This window comes from Ammospiza caudacuta, chromosome 15, assembly GCF_027887145.1.
Source record: "Ammospiza caudacuta isolate bAmmCau1 chromosome 15, bAmmCau1.pri, whole genome shotgun sequence".
Lineage (NCBI taxonomy): Eukaryota > Metazoa > Chordata > Aves > Passeriformes > Passerellidae > Ammospiza > Ammospiza caudacuta.
In genome coordinates, this window is record NC_080607.1 from 10,619,233 (window position 1) to 10,635,275 (window position 16,043).

Genomic DNA, 16,043 nt, shown 5'->3' on the forward strand with positions numbered 1-16,043 from the left:
ATGTGTGAAACAAGGCAATTGTGAAAGGTGAGATGTTAGAGCAGATGAATCCCTCTGATCTGCAGATCAAACCCCTTTGCCTGGTCTTGCCTGCATCACATCCCAGCTGATCCAGGCAGTGTGCTACAGACCTGGCAACTCTGCCCATGAGCTGAGAAAGCAAAACCAACCAGGAGCAGCACAAACGTACAAAACACTCCAGTTTACTTCCAGCACCATTCCCAGCATGTAAGTTACACCTCTCCCAAACAGAAGTCTTTTACTTTTCCCAGTCCCACAGCAGTGCAGCTCAGTAGTCAATGGGCTTAGAGCCATTTCCCATCTTAGCAACGGAAGTGATCTCTTGGCTTACTGGATCCCAAAGAGAATTCCGGGCAGCAAAACACAACAAGCTGCTTCCAGCAAGACAAGAGGCAGCAGTGCTCTGCTGTCTGTCTCCCACAGAGCCCTGCAAGCAGTGCTGGCTGCCCTGGCCCCTCTCAGAGTGGGGGCACCCCCCTGAATTTTCGGATGACGTTGGCCAGCCGCTTGGCCAGCCCGCCCCGGCTGGGCTCCTCCACGTGGAACGTTCTGGTCAGCAGGTTGTAGAAGGAGCCGTAGCACACGGCCACCACGGTGCAGGTGAGGCAGATGACGTTGTAGGGCATGCTGAAGTCTGGGGTTGGCAGGTTCACCAGCAGTGGCTCCGTGTACAGGCGCACAAAATAGCTGGAGCCATCGGAGGAAGGAAACCTGGAGAGTGGGAGAAGGAAAGGCAAGGTCAGCCTGCACAGGACTTGTGTTTGTGCTCACCAGAGAGAATGAGAGCAGCCACAGCCTGCAGGTTGTGGCACAGCCCTGCTCCCCACACACTCACAGTGAGGTGAAGAGAGGGCTCTGCTCCACATCCATGTCCTTCATTGCAGTGACACTGGGCACCAGGGCACTGAGCACAGATGAACTAAGGGGACAAAGAACACGCCAGTGTCAGTCCTGGCAGGAAAGACATCTCCAGAGACCTGGGCAGTAAGTCCTATGCAAAGCCCAGAAAGGGATGAGGAGCTGAGGAATGTCATTACCCAACATAAAAGCCATGATTGGGGTCAGGTGGGTACTCTGTCCACTTCAGCAAGGCCCTCTCAAACTGGATTGTGATCTTGGTGACGGAGTTGGCTGGCAGCTGGATCAGCATTTCCAAGAGGTGCGGCCGGCTCCGGTCCTGGGCTGGCTGGTAGTGGATGTAACCTAACCCCAAAGAGATTTCCACATTGGCACCAGGGAAACCTTGTCCAATCTCACATTGCCTGGACACCTCCCATGAGGTGGGTGCTCCTGCTTCCACTGTCATGAGAGAGGTTTTCTGGGCAAGTGAAGATGCACCCATAGCAAAAAGTATGTGTTAAAAGTAAATTTAGCTGGTCTTTAAAGCTACTGACCCATGATGGTCAGGTATTCATAAGGAAAGGTATAAATGCAAAATAAAATGCAATTATCAGTTTTAAATTGAGCTTCCTGTGCTACAAAAATTAATTCATGTTGGTTTAAATCCTTATTGGATTATCAAACACCATCCTTGTGCCTCTTATAAATAAAACTAATTTAATGGTCTCATCTGCTGTGAGCACTGAACTTGAGGCTAGGAAAACATCCTGAAATATTTTGTTTCACAATCCAGTTTCCCAGGGATCACTGGGACCTGAGGGAGGGATTAAACCACCTTTGGAATGAGCTGCTCATGCCAAGGGAATGGGGTGGCATGTGCTGCTTGGAGGGTTCACTCACTGGGCTTGTTCTCCTTCCCTTTGGTGATGATGGTGAGGGTGTGCACGTAGAGGCGCAGGTACCAGGGCACAGTCTCCAGCAGGATCACGGGGAAGGCTCGGTAGGGGTGGGTGTTGTAGATGAGGGTGCAGATCTCCCCGGTCTGCAGCCCGTACCCGCCCACGTAACGCTGAGCATGGAGCGTGGGAATGGGCATTTCCGCTGTGAAGAGCAAGGACAGCAGAGGGGTGATTTTCAGCCCTGGAGCCCTGGCCAGTGGTGCAGGTGAAGTGAAGTTCTGCTCACTCACAGCTGTCTTGGGGCCGCTTCCACTTCAGCTGCACATTGAGGCTGCGAGATGTGTTGAAGAGGGAGGGGCTCAGCAGGTCATAGACAGCGTAGGTTCTCCTGTCTCCCTGGACAATAGCTTCGTGTACTGATGTTGGAGGGGGGGACACTTCCAGCAGCTCCTTTTCCTGAGGAAAGCAAATGGACCATGAAAGGAAAAAGTGCCCCTTGAAGAAACTGGCAGCACTGAGCAAAGTCCCTCCAGGTAGCCCTGAGCTTTGCCACCCAACAGCCAGCTCTGTGCTCTCCCCTCAGCCCTGCTCAGAGCAAGAAAATCACCTCCCTGTGTTAGCCCCTGAGAGGCCAGGCCATGCAGAGGATGGAGGTGAGGATGTTTCAGAGCCACAAGAAGTGGCAGAACTGAGGGAGCAGGGGATGCTTTCTGGCCCATGAGCTTACCTTGTTCTTGGGGGAAATGTCAACGTAGACTTTGCTTTGCGATGCCAGAGGACACGTGTCAGTCAGCGTGCGAGAGAACATCTTAAACAGGGACCAGTCTGTGGGAAGCAAGGTCAGCTGGCAGGTCAAGTGCTGCAGGCTGGGAGCACGCCAGCACAGCCACCACGCTTACCTTTCTTTCCTTGGCCACTGGAAAAGAAGTCAAAGACCACAGTGAGAGTCTGTCTAAGCTCCCAGGACATAGCCAGGCAGGAGGCATCCTGGACAAGAGACAAGCAGCTCTGATCACACCTTCTGGAGAGGGAGGACACCAGGATGGAGCTGGACCTCCACCAGGATTACAAGATTTCCATTGAGGTTATCAGAGAAGGAGGATGACAGCTGTGTTAGACACAGTGAACCCATCACAGGGTAGCTGAGCAAATCACTGTGATACCTTGCAATGTGACAAGGGGGCTTTGGATTTTCTCTTGAGGAGCTCAGGGAGGGAGCTGAGCCAGCACTTACCCTGCAGATGGGGCGGATGTGCACTGCCTGGGAGTGGTAACTGCTGTGGAACAGGCGCTCAGCCTTCAGCAGCACAGCCAGCCCAGCCTGCAGGGAACAGGAGAAACTCAGCCCTGCCCTGTCCTCTGCTCCCACCGAGAGAAAGTCCTGAGGGAACCTCCCAGTGCATGCTCCCACATTGCTGCTGGGAGCCCAGCTCCATCAGGAGTGGCCCCATTGGGCAGCAGGACTTCTCTTTACCTTTGAGCCACACGGCAGCAGCTTCTTCCAGGGGGTGAGGTTCTCTGTGCAGACAACTTCCCTGGGCAGGACAGCGTAACGCAGGAGATGGTGATCTGTCCCTGGGCAGGGAGAGGCAGGAGAGCAGGCTGGGATTGCTACAGCCATGAGCACAGCAGCAGTGTTCCACACCCAGTGTGCCCCACATCCCACCACCCTCAGAGCATGCCTGAAATGCAGTGAGCTCCACCAGAACTAGATCCCACTCTGTTCAGAGTGATTGGAAAGAATGGTAAGGATATATCCTAGCAGATCTTCTTTTGTGAGTGCCTTAAATCCTGTGGTCCTCACTGTTTCATAAAACATTTTTTATAGAGTCAAGTAAGGGCCTGGGAGCACCTGCCATGTATTACTTGTGGGTTTCCTCTGTTTAAATCCAAGCCTTGTTTGTAGGGAGAGGAAATCCTTCCTGGGAAGGGTTAATGGATGCTGTTGTACACACCCAGACCCAGAGTCATTGCAGGACCTGCACCTGGAATGCTGGCAGTGGCCCAGGGCAGAACTAAAGTGAGAGAGCAGAGCCAGGCTCACCATTGGCCAAACCCAGGGGTTTGAAGGATGCTGTTGGAATCACTGTGTTGGTCGAGTCAATAAAGTTGAGAGAAGCACAGAATATTCCTGAAAGGATGTTACTCAGTTCTTTCCAGGCTTTGTCAACACTGTGTGAGAAGAGACACCAGAGATTACTCAGCAGCTCAAATCCTTGAAACAACATGTGTTAAGTCAGTAACATTCAGAAATGACCACACTGGGTTACCAAAGCTGCATGAAGTATGCACAGAAACTGCTGGGCTGGCATTCTCCAGCTCTCTTGGTATTTTATTTTGACACATCAGATCTGAGGGACACACAGCAGGGCTTCACAGGCATCACACAGCCAAGGGACAGGGCGGTGGGCACGGCTGGTATGTGAGGAGAGAGGCCAGGGGAGCTGGGAGCACACAGGAGGTGATATGTGTGAATGGGGAAGGGGCTGTGAGGCCCACAGCAACGCCTTGGTGCAGCTCCAAAGGCTGACTCAACCAGCAGACAAGGGATGGGACACTTGCAGGGAGGAGAGGGCTCTGTGAGTCCCCACAGGGCTGGTGTGCTCAGGGAGGTGGTGACAGGTACTGGATGGGAGTCAAAGGAAGTGAGTCATGGATGAGAGGCCAAGATACAGCCCCACTGTATCAGCGCAGCAAGGGTCCTGCAATCCACCCTGAACCCTCATCCCCCATGCTGTTGTACCCCAATGACACACACACACCCACTGCTTGGTTAGATCAGTGTTATTTCTCTCTGTGCCATCGTTAAGTGCTTGCCATCACAGAGCCCACAGGGGAATTACTTGGGCCTTTAATGAACAGGGATTTGCCCTCAGCACCACATCCTGTCCTGTGAACAGATGGGGTATGTTCTGTGGGTTTTTAGAGCTACTCCTGGGCTCTTCTTTCCAGCAGACATTTTTCAACCCAGGAGGCCCACTCACACACCGTGGCTGCCTCAGGAGGGACAAACAACCGCTCCTGGGAGCAGTGGCCACAGAGGGGACCCAGAGTGACAGATCCGTGGCTGGGGTACCTACTCGGTGACCGTGGGCTGGAACCAGACCCAGAGCTCGGCGCCAGCGGGTGCCTGGAGGGGCGGCTGCCCCCAGTAGCGGGTGCGCCAGAAGCCCTGGGTGAGCGCGAGGTGCAGCTCCCGCACGCCCAGCGCTGCCACCAGCCGCCCCAGCGCCTTCGGGAAGAGCCTGTAGTGAGAGACTGCGGGCAGCGTCAGTCCCTGCCTCTCGCATCCCCGATCCCTTCCCGACATCAACCAGGGCCTGCCCCAACGCGACATCACCGGCACTGCCTCTGCTTGCGCCACCACACACAGCCCGATGGCGTCACGGGCCCCCCGTGATGTCACCGCTCCGTCCCCACAGCCTCGCTCTGCCCCGTCCCTGCTCACCTCACCCCGCCTCTGACGTCATTCCCGCCCGTGACGTCATCGCTCGATGCAAACCATCACGTCGCGGGGTCCCTCCGCGATAGCCCCGCTCCTGCGCACCACCCCAACCAATAGCAGCGCGGTCCGCCCCCGTGCTAGCCAATAGCGACGCGGTCCGCCCCCGCGCCAGCCAACAGCGGCGCGGTCCGCCCCGGCCGGGCCCGCCCTACCTGCGCCCCGCTGCAGGTCCGCGTCCCAGCGCGTGCGGAACTGGAAGGTGGCGGCCACATCGCCGGTGGGCAGCGGGCTCAGCAGCAGCTCCTCCCGCAGCGCGTCTCGCCGCTCCCGGCCCGCGTCCGCCCGCCCGGGCCCGGGCCCTGCCGCCGCCAGCAGCAGCAGCAGCAGCACCGCCGCCGCCATCCCACCGCCCGCCCCGCCCCGTCCCGCGCCGCTTCCGCTTCCGCCGTGCCGGCAATGGCGGCGCTTCCGGGGATGCCATGGAGACGCTGTGAGCGCCGGGCTGTCCCGGCCTGGCACCGGAGCCGCTGCACGGAGCGAGCACGGAGCCCCCGCGGGGAGAAGGAGAAGCGCCAGCCCGGCTGTGCCTGCGCCTGCCCCAGCCCCGGAGCGAGCGCCAGCGCTCTCACAGAACCGCGGAAAGGACCCCAGGGGTGATCGCGGTTAACTCTGGCGCTGTGAGGGGGGATCGAGCGCTCCCTCCGCCACTCTGAAATCGGGGCTGAGGGGAGGCCCTGGCGCCGTCCCAGCTTGGGCGGCTCCCCCGGAGTGCCGCAGGACGCTGCGAGAACTGTCCCTGTCCCCAGGTGGCTTCCAGTTCTCAGCCGTTCCCGCCGCTCTCCCTCGCTCCTCGGCTCCTTCCCGCAGGGCAGCGCCCATCTCCGGGTGCGGAGCCGTCCGGGAGCGCCCCGCTCCCACACCCGCCTGCCGGGGACGGGAACGGCGGCCACAGCAGCACAGCGCCGGCGCTGACGGTCCGATGGAGCTCACAGCATCTCCGTTCTCCCCGTGATGATTTGAGTGTGGTGATTTGTTCCAGTAGGAAATAAGCATAGAAATTATAGCAACGTGTGGTTGCCACTTACCAGCTGTTGTACGTTGTTGATTACCCACTTGCCCAGATCTTAGGTTCTCATGCAAGTTAACTTGGAACTGACAATGTGATTCAGTGTTTGTGAAGAATAAGGAGTTACTTTATATATCTTTTTCCCCCTCTTGCTAATTAATGGCATCACATAAAACCAGAAAGTCAGCATGCCCAGAAAAAAAATAAAGGTAATATTTACATAATATTGTTGGCTTTGTTATTTGATTTTTTTTTTTACACTGGGCAACTCCTTGCAACAGGATACTTGTAGGTAATAAAGGTTTAGATGCATTTTGGAACTGATCAGCCAAATTAAAGGTAAAAACATCCACCCAGAGCTGTTAATTACCCTATACCTAGATAGGGAAGTCCCTGTGCTACAGCCTGAACAGTCATGAAGCCTGCCCCTTTTTTCTTGATCAATTCCCCAGCTTAAGGCAGCACATGCCACACATTTCTGCTGCACTCGGCTATGGGGCACTCCAGCTGGTCCCACAAAGTGCCGGCTGCACAGCAACAGTGCAGTAATGTCTCAACACCCCTGGGGAGCAGCCAGGATGAGGAGAGCATTCCCTGGCTTCTGTTGCTTATCTGCCAGGCTCCTTTCCCCATGGTGACCGTGGCTGTGCTGATGCAGAGGCAGGGACAGCGCTTTCCTGGCCTGCAGCCACTGATGGTGGCAAGAGGCCTGTGGCCAGCTTTGTGCCCAGCTTTGCACCAAGTGGGCAGTACAGTGGCCTCATGGTGGTGGTGTTTTCTCCATCCTGTGGAGCAGCACGGGGGGAGCAGCTGCTGCTGTTCTCTGCTCAGCCCATCTGCATTGGAAGTGCCCCCTGTGCTCATGGCTGGTGGCACCCCAGCCCTGCTCAGGCCAGCTGTGTCTGTGCTCTGTAGAGCCTGAGTTGCTCCCCATGGTGCCCTGCAGCCCTTCCCTGCCAAGGCCTGTGCTGTCTGTCCCTGCCCTGGGCACAGGAGCCAGCCCTGGGCTGTGCAACAGGAGGTTTCATTTGTTCATGCATATGTAGCACAGTGAGCACAGTGGCTCTGCACTGCTCTCCCTCCTGCAGTCCCCTCTGAGCCCTCATTCCCCAATGACACACACGCCCACTGCTTGGTTAGATCAGTGTTATTTCTCTCTGTGCCATCGTTAAGTGCTTGTCTGGACAGACCCTTTGTCAGTAGGGCAGGGGGAAGGGGATCCCAAGGGATGGCTTTCTGCAGGTGGTGGGGCTGTGGGATGCTGAGCATGTTGGGGGGTGGGGGGGTTGAAGCAGGGAGTGTTAGCAGCAAAGCCTGAAGAGTTAATTTTGGGAGCTTACAGTACCCCTTTCCTTCTCCTTTAGCTGCCAGGAGAACACATGGAGGGAGAGGAGGGGAAAACCCTCTCTCCCCTGTGGCAGGGCAGCAGTCCAGGATGGGGTTCACTGAGCACCAGCAGCTTTTCCTTCTGAGCTGGCCAGTCCGTAGGGAGGAGGCTGGGAGCAGGGCAGAGCTGCCTGCTAGCTCCTCACCACCTGCTCTTTGGGACTGTCCTCCTGCAGGTCCTCCTCATCCGACTGCACCACGGGGGTCTCGGCCCCCTCCTCGCTGGTGTCCAGACTGTTCAGGTCCGTGGAGGCAGAGGAGGTGGAGGAAATGCGAGATTTGCTCTCAGCTGTGTTGGGCACTTGCAGGGTGATCTCCTCTGGGCACTGGCTGGTATCTGCCCCTGGAGAGGAGAACAGTATGAGAATGCAAAAGGCTCTTGGAGGTTTATTGCTGTCTAAGCTTCATGGATGGCCCCTCCAATCTCACTCCTCAGTGGGCTGTGCATTCCTGACCACTCCCCACGTGGCTGCTGCAGCCATTCCCCACCTCACACCCCCGGCTTGGCTCAGGGCACTTGCTGCACATTCCTTCCCCGTTTTTGGCAGTGGAGCCTCTTCCATCTTGCCTGAAGCACGGCTCAGAGCCACGCTGTGTGAGGCTGTTGGCTGCAGCAGTTGAGAGGAGACCTGTGGTTTGACCTCACTACAGTGTGTGAGTGGGGAGGAATGTGCTGGCAGCCCTTGCTTTCCCTGCAGACCCCAGCCCAGCTCCCTGGGGTGGAGCTGGGAGGTGGGGAGGTTCTGCAGCCTCCCTGCTCAGCACAAAGGTTTCTGCAGCATGGAGGGGACCCTGGGAGTTGTGACAAGGCACTGGCTGCTCCAGAGAGTCATCAGGACAAGGGAATTTGACTCATAGACTCTGGAAGGTGCCTAGGCTCTTCTGTCTTCTGCAGCACAAGGAATTTACAGGGGTCTGGATGTCTGGGCTGTGGAGGTGGATACTGATGTGGAACAGCCCAGTATGAGGTCCCTCCAACTACACAGGCCCAGCACCAATATCTGCCTTTGGGTGGGTGTGGATCTGCCCCAGGGCTGAGGAATGAGTCAGTGTGGGCACTGGAGGCAGGAATGGCTTCCAGCCTGGCCCACAAAGGGCTTGGAACTGCACATACCTGGCAGAGACCCAGCAATGCTGCTCTCCTCTGTCCCACAGCCCAGAAACACATCCACAGTGTCCTGGTCTGACAGGTCCAGCACATCCATCTGCTCCAGCATGTCCACGTTCACCTCCATGGAGGAAATGCTGCCTAAGGGGGCTGCAGAGACAGAGATCAGTGAAAAGGTGAGTGATAGTGCCAGGCAAAGGGCACCATCAGCTCTGGGCAGGCAGGACCCTGAGGGGGGAGAACAGCTAAGGAACTGAACTTTGCTTGCTGGTAAGAGATGCCAGGAAAATCATGTTTCCTTAAAAGATCCCTCTGGAAGCCCCTGCTGTGTCACTGCAGTCCTTGTCCCTGCTCCAAAATGCAGCCTGCCCAGAGGCAGACTCTACAGGGCACAGCCTGGTACCCATGTGCCTTCAGTGGAGGGGTGTGAGTGACCCACAGCACACCCACACACGGCCACTGTGCTCCCACCTTGGTTCAGGACATGGGTGTCCTGTTTAGGCTGGGGATGTCCCAGCAATCTCCAAGCCCTGTGTCACTGTCCCCTGTGTCACTGTCCCCTGTGTCACACCCCAGCCCCCTGCTGGTGCCCACAGCACGTACGTCTCCGGTGCTCAATCTGCAGGTGGGACATGGGGAAGAAGAAATCCACATCATGCTGGAAAACCTCCTCAAAGAACTTCTGTCTGTCCCGCAGCTTCAGCTGCTGCTGCTGCATCTGCTCTGCGTCCAGGTTCCGCTGGGCCTGTTCCATCTCAGCTGGGGAGAGAAGGTCAGGAGAGCTGGAGCAGGCAGGGCTGTCTGAGCCCTCCTGCCTGTCCCAGCTCACACTGCATGGCTGGTGGTTCCCTTCTGCTCTGCTTTACCAGCACACATTGATTTAGTCACCGTGGATGGATGTGACACACCAGAGCAGCAGCATCACCAGCACTTGTTGTGCTGGAGCCTCGGATCCCTCCCTGAGGTGCAGGGGAGCTCATGTGCTGTGCTCACAGCTGCTGAAGGGAGTTCTCAAGGGGGAAGGGGAGCTGGGGTGAGATCAGCCGCGGTTTGCACACTTTCAAGTTTCAGTTTCCTTGCTACCAAACAGAGGGCTGTCTGTGAATGCTAACCAGCAGGGGAACTCCCAGGGTCAAGAGCTGGCCTTAGTGCTCCAGGCTTTCTGGGCCGAAGGATGTATAAGGAATGAAAGGATCTGGCAGCCGTGTCACCCCTGCCCGTGCACAGCCCTGCCTGTCACACCCCCGCCACCGCCGTCACTGTAAATGCAGCCGCGCCCACGCTCCAGGCTCACATCCCGCTCACAGCCAGCTTGGCTTCTGCCTGCACAAACATTTTCATTCCTGTAATTCCTCCAGCAGTTCACTGCCGGTGCTTGTGTCCCCAGCTCACGGGAGGGAGCGATGGGAGCCCTTGGGCTGTTTTGAAGGAGATTGTTGCTGCATTCCCTGTCTTGGTAACTTCCTTTTGGGCTGGGTACCCAAAATAACAAGGACCCAAGTGGCACAGAGAGGCTGTGGCTGGTGGCCCCAGCTGTTCCCAGGCTGGTGTTTGACCTCAGCCATTCCACATTTCCTTTTTGCTGCACTTGGCCCAACCGGCACAAGGAAAATGTGATTATTGGAGCAGGCAGTGTAATAACCAAGGAAACCAAACAAACATCCTGTGCTCTGCCTGAGCACAACCCAAACCCTCTGCTCCTCCAGGCTGGGGAGGAGGGAACAGAGGGAGCAGCATCCCCACCCTGTCTGGCAGGAAGAGGGGCAAGCACAGCAGGGAGCTGGGTAAAAGCAGCATGGAGCAGCACAGGAGCCATGCAGGAGAGAGGTGCTGAGCCTGGTGAGATGCCATGGAGATCAATGTCACATCTTCCTGAGAGCTCCTCCAGGGCTTCTCTGCATCCTGTTTCTGGGGCATCCTTCAGTGAAACCCATCATCTGCAGGTGCTGCCCCGCGGGCTGGGCTGTGCTGGCAGCACCACGTGGGGATGCACCGTGACTCAGGGCGACTCACCACGCACTCTGGAAGAGGCTCTGATCCTCTTCTGGCTGCTCAGCCTCTTCCTGCAATGGCTGGGGCAGCAGTCCAGGCTCCCTGGAGGGCTCTTTGCCTTGGTATGTCTGACCAAAGCACTGGTGCCAAGGCTCAGTGCAGGGCCCAGGATGGTGGTGCCAGTGAACCTTCCCTGCTGGGAAAGCCACCTCACCAGGTGGCTGCAGCCTGGTGCTGCTGGGGTACAGCAAACACCTCCAGCCTCCCTGTGCTATCTGCAGAACAGAATGAAGCCAGGGACAGGGAGGGGGTGATCAAGGCTCTGATTATGGAGCTGTCTCCCTTCAGCAGCTGGCTGTCCCAGGCAGAGCTGTGCTCCCCAGCCCAGCTGTGCTGAATCCATGGCACACTGCCGCAGTTCACCACACCGAGGGGAGCCCATCTCCAGCTGCGCAGAGGCTGGGCTCAGGGCAGAGGCTGTGCTGGCTCCAGGACCCAGGGTGACAGACCAGCTCTCCATGGGACATCTTCCAAAGAGACCTCAGTGTGGAGCTAAGGACCAGTGTCCAAATCCTTCTGCAGCGCAAACACAGAATAAAGCAGAAAGCTCTTGTGTGCGGTCCTGAGTGCCATGAATGCGGCCGATCCGGGCTGTAAATGCTCTCCCTGCACGTGACCGATACTCGCACTAAGTGCGCTCGGGAGAGTGATGACGGCGGCTGGTGGCAGCATTCCTGTGGGCGCCGGGGTTTCTCTTGAGGGAGAAATTAGCAGGACATGTTTATGAACTTGTTTTCGAGCTCTGCTCGGGGAGTTGGGCACGAGCACTGAGCTCCCATTATGTAAGGAGCGCCGGCAGCGGGAGGCAGCAGCTGGGGCTGCGCTCGGCCCTGCCTGACCCGTGACGGCGGTGGGAGCCGGGGATGGAGCCGGGGATGGAGCCGGGGATGGAGCCTGCCCCCCTCGCACGGCGCTTCCGAGCGCAGGGGAGCGCACAGCCCCGCCAGTGCGGCCGCCCCTCGGCAGCCCCGGCCGGGAATAAAGGAGCGCGGCGTTCCCTGCCGCGGGCCTGCCCATGTGACGGCCGGTCACACTCGGTGGCTGTCAGCCGCCGGGATTGTCTCATCCCGCTGGCATGTTCCCACCGCGGGACACGTTAGCGCGCACAATGCGGCCCCTGTGCACCGTGGGGGATCTGTCGGTACCTGCTGGTGGCCTGGCTTTTATTACCATTGTCATGGTTATTGCTGGAGCCCGCTCAGGCGAGGGGCTGGGGGCTGATCAGCATTCCGAGCCAGGCTCTGCCCCGCTGGCCGAGCCTCCCAGCGCGGCTGCGGCGGCTCCGAGCGCCCCGCTGCCCTCAGATCCTTCCGGCTCTCACGGCTCATTCAGCGCTGCTCGGACAGCAACCGGGGCCAAACACTGCTGCGGAGTTTGGGCAGGATTCCCCGCGGGGATTTCCTCTCACCTGCTGCTAGGCAGATGGCCGCAGGGTGGGCTGTGGGCCAGGAGGATGGCCCCAGTGGTCCCTCTGCCCTGTCAGGGCACACCAAAGAGCCACCACCCCTCTCGTTGTGTGGGCTTGTGGCCACGCCGTGGTGGGGAAAGGCGTGGGAGGGCTGGGAGGCAGAACTCTGTCAGCTCTCCCATCCACACCTTCGCCAAAGCAGGCTTGGGAGAGGAGAAACTTCTGGATGCACTTTGGATAGGGCAGGGGCCAGACAGGGCTGGAGAAGGCTGGGAGCGCCAGCTCAAGGTGTACTCCGACCCAGCTGCCTTTCTGCTGGGAGGGAATGCACTTTTCATCCCTCATGGCCATCGGGATCCTGGCACACCCGCTCTGTGCCGGTAAATGGGAGGGGTGTGTTTGGGTTGGGAGAAGGATTGTTAGTGAAGGCACAAGGCCAAGAGAGGATGGGAATGGCCTTTTCTTGAGGCCACGGCTCTGCAATATCTTGCAGTGGTTTCGAGGGATTTAAAGAAGGTCCTGAAAAATAATATGGGCTGTGGAAAGGAGCAGCAGGTGCTGGCGAAGTGAGCAGAGTTTAAGTGGGAGGTTACTCCAACAATGGACAGTTCTCTGGTGAATGAAAGGGCTGGAGTAAGAGCCTTCCTGGAGCCCAAACCTCCTATTCTGCTCCTTCAGAGAAGTTCAGGATGCCCCAGCTTGCCTAAATGCACCTTCCACACCCCCAGGTTTGCAAGGAGATGGGTGGGGGGCAGTGCAGCTCCTCAGCTGCCTCAGCATCTTCTGGGAGTCTGTGCAGAGATGGCAAACCTTTTCCTGCCCCCCTGCCCCAGCACAAGCCCTGCAGAACAAGGATAACTCCCAAGGGCTTTCAGCTCCTTCAGCCTTGGGAGAAGCGGCTGGGGAGGAGAGCTGGGACTGCCTAGAGAATCACGCAGGGTCAGGCCACGCAGAGATGGGATGCTCAGACTCCAGCTGCCTGAGTGTTAATGCCCTGCACAGCTCTCCATCGGCACGTCTGACCTCGTGTTGCAGCACAGCAAAAAATAACCGTGGTCCTGATGAGAGGAAATGCACCGGGCGAGTGCGAGGGAGGCAGTGGTTTTGGCAGGGCTGCTCGCTGGGAAAAGCAGGGAGGAGGGAATGGAGAAATGGAGAGAGAGGACACGGCACCTCGTAACCCCTGTGTGTACCGTGGTTTCATCGCCTGCACTCCTCCGAGCGATCTCCAAATCCCCTGCGTCTCAGCACTAAAAATATCCTTCCCTGCCGCCCGGAGCTCTTCGCCGGCAGAGGCTGTGTCATAAGACCCTGCTATTTGCGGGGCCCTGCTTCCTTTCACGCGAGGAGAAGCATGAGAACGGAGCAGCGCTGTGCCCGGGGCACGGCAGGCACAACCCGGGCACGGTGCCTGGCAGGCTGCTCCTCCACAAGCCCGGCTCCCCCGGCTGCCGCTCGCCACGGAGTTTGCTGTGCCCAGCATCCTCAGCCCTGCGGGCACGGGGGGATCCGCTCCTTGCGGCAGCCACGGCGCTCTGAGAGCGGCGATCCCACTCCAGAACAAGCCCGCGACCCAACAGGTTCCCGAGCTCTGCCGCTTCCCAAGCAGGTGTCCCTCCAATCCCCCCGGTCCCCGAGCATGCCCGACCCGGCACGGAGCTCCCGGCAGCCCCTAAAGCAGCGGGGCCGGCAGCAGGTTGGTGCAGGAGGGGCTCGGGGTTTGGAGGCTCCGGGGGCAGGTGGGGCACAGGGCTTGGCCAGGGGCATCAGGTGTGCGCTGCGGGGAGGATGTGGCACCCCAGCCCTGCCCGCCCGCCCGGTGCCCCTCTCCCATCCCGCCGAGCCCACCCCGCGGCCGGCACTTACCGGGCAGCCGCCGGCTGCGGCTCTGCGCCCCGGGCCCCGACATGCGGCTGCTGTCAGCGGAGCGGAGCGGGCCGGGCCGGGCCGGACCGGGCCGGGCGGGGGGACGGGGATCAGTGCGGGCCCCCCCGGCCGCCGCCGCTCTCCCAAGGCGCGCTGCGGGGCGGCGCTCGGCGCGGCACGGGGCGGAACCGGCGCGCCCATTGCCGCCGCACCGCGGCCGCGCCTCCCGCCCGCCCGCCGGGTCCCGCTCCGCCGCCGCCGGGGATGGGCTCTGCCGTGCACACGGACAGTCAGAAGGTCCCCGGTACCCATGGACAGCAGGGTCCCCGTGCGCAGTACCCGGGTCTCTGCTTTGCGGGACACACGGGGTGTCCCCATGCAGGGTCCCTGGTCCTGCAGAGGGTCCCTCCCCACCGCGGCCGCCCCAAGCAGAGATCAGTGCTGGGCTGCAGGTGCCTGCCCCGGCAGCAGCTGTGCCCCGCTGGCGGGAGATGGGCAGGGGGAGAGGGGGAAGGCAGGAGCTGTGCCTGGGCAGGGAGAACAGTTACCATTCATGCTCGCCTTTTCTTTGCTTATCTTCTCAAAATGCCCAGCTCACGCATTCCCGCGCAGAGAGGACAGCATCATGTGTTGATGGGCCCTCCCCATGTCACTCCTGGCCTTGTGAGACCCTTATCCCCGGCAGACCCCACCCGGGGCTGCTTTCTCCCACGTTCGGCCCTGCACATCAGGGCTGCTCCTTGGCAGGGCCGAGGGCTTGGCCGCCGCCTCCTTCCTGTGTCTCAGCAGGGTGAGTCAGTGCCTCGCCGTGCCCAGCGCCAGCTCTGCCCGGAGCCCGGTCAGTGCCAAGCTGGAGCGGGGGACATCCACTGTGCCCTTTGCTGGGGCTGGAAGGGAGTTTCCAGTGTCTGTGGCGCGTCCCGCCTGTCCCGTTCTCAGTGTGTTCCTCTCGCTGTCTGCATAACAAAAGATAACTATTGTTTGTGTCCCAGCTCTGTTTTGGCTACTGTTGCTTTGCTGTCCCCCCTATTTCTCCTGGGACCTCCTGCTGCCGAAAACCGGCTTTGTGCTGGGTACCCGGAGCCTGCACCCCGGGGCTGGCTTCAGCTTTCACGGTGGTTTTGAATTTTGTCCACGTAAATGTTTATCCCTGTCCATAACACTCCCAGTCCTTCCTGCCTGGCATGTTGTGGGGTGCCAGCACTGCGGTTTGGGGGGACCGGGCTGGTGTAGCACAAATGGGGGCTTGTGGTCTCTGAGCAGCGGCATGACCAGATCTCTGCCGGGTACCTGCCTTGTTCACAGCTCCGTGTGGCCCCGGGCAGCATCACCCTGTGGGCACCGTCCCTGCTGCCCCCTGGCCGGCCCTGCCAGCGGAGGGGCGAGGAGGCAGCGCCGGGATTAGCTCAGGTCTCTGCTATGTGACACGTCTGTGTCTTTTGGCAGCAGGCACTGCTGCGAGGCGTGGAGCTGTTTGTGCACTCCCGAGTTTCCGGAGCACCCCGAGGTCCCCAGAGCTCGCTGCATCCCCAGTTCCCGCTGCGGGACGGCACATGTGGGTGCTGCCCGTGCAGAGTGACACGTCCCCAGATCCCTGGCTGTCGTGGCCCCTCCATCCTCCCTTGCCGGGAGGGCGTTGGAGAAGCACTGATATCATCGGCACCGAGCCTGACTCATCCTGGCTCTTCAGCACAAGCCGTGCCGCTCAGCGGGGCACACATTTTATTCCCATTAAACCATTGCAGGCAAGCCAGCTCTACATAATGATTTTTTTTTTTTTTTTTACTCGTAGCAAAGCGTGCCTGCCCCGGGCCAAAAGGTGAGAGGGGACAGAAGTGACGCGGGAGTCAGCGGAGAGTCTCCACTTCTGGTACGGAGCCCTAGGAATGATTCTTGCCAGAAACCTGCAGGGTCTGTCTCGGCTGCCGCAGCATCCCTGCCTGCCTGGTGCC

At 59.1% G+C, this 16,043-nt stretch overlaps 2 protein-coding genes across 3 annotated transcripts; both read right to left on the reverse strand.

Annotated features, from left to right (window-relative positions):
- Positions 1 to 202: 202 nt before the first annotated feature.
- On the reverse strand, positions 203 to 5,614 carry PIGT (phosphatidylinositol glycan anchor biosynthesis class T). The gene is made up of 12 exons (XM_058814639.1): positions 5,418 to 5,614; positions 4,841 to 5,018; positions 3,805 to 3,932; positions 3,235 to 3,335; positions 2,995 to 3,081; positions 2,660 to 2,747; positions 2,488 to 2,585; positions 2,051 to 2,216; positions 1,762 to 1,962; positions 1,059 to 1,224; positions 857 to 940; positions 203 to 732 (listed from the first exon to the last, which is right to left on the reverse strand). The coding sequence occupies exons 1-12, from the start codon at positions 5,605 to 5,607 to the stop codon at positions 480 to 482; spliced, it is 1,740 nt and encodes a 579-aa protein (XP_058670622.1). The 5' UTR covers positions 5,608 to 5,614; the 3' UTR covers positions 203 to 479.
- Positions 5,615 to 7,416: 1,802 nt separating this feature from the next.
- DBNDD2 (dysbindin domain containing 2) lies at positions 7,417 to 14,692 on the reverse strand. 2 transcript variants are annotated; one of them, XM_058814869.1, is made up of 4 exons: positions 14,640 to 14,692; positions 9,369 to 9,524; positions 8,772 to 8,915; positions 7,417 to 8,000 (listed from the first exon to the last, which is right to left on the reverse strand). In XM_058814869.1, exons 1-4 carry the CDS (start codon positions 14,644 to 14,646, stop codon positions 7,792 to 7,794), a joined length of 516 nt encoding a protein of 171 aa, XP_058670852.1. In that variant the 5' UTR covers positions 14,647 to 14,692; the 3' UTR covers positions 7,417 to 7,791. The 2 variants fall into 2 exon arrangements, with proteins under 2 accessions (XP_058670852.1, XP_058670851.1); XM_058814868.1 differs by lacking the exon at positions 14,640 to 14,692 and adding an exon at positions 14,092 to 14,230.
- Positions 14,693 to 16,043: the final 1,351 nt, after the last annotated feature.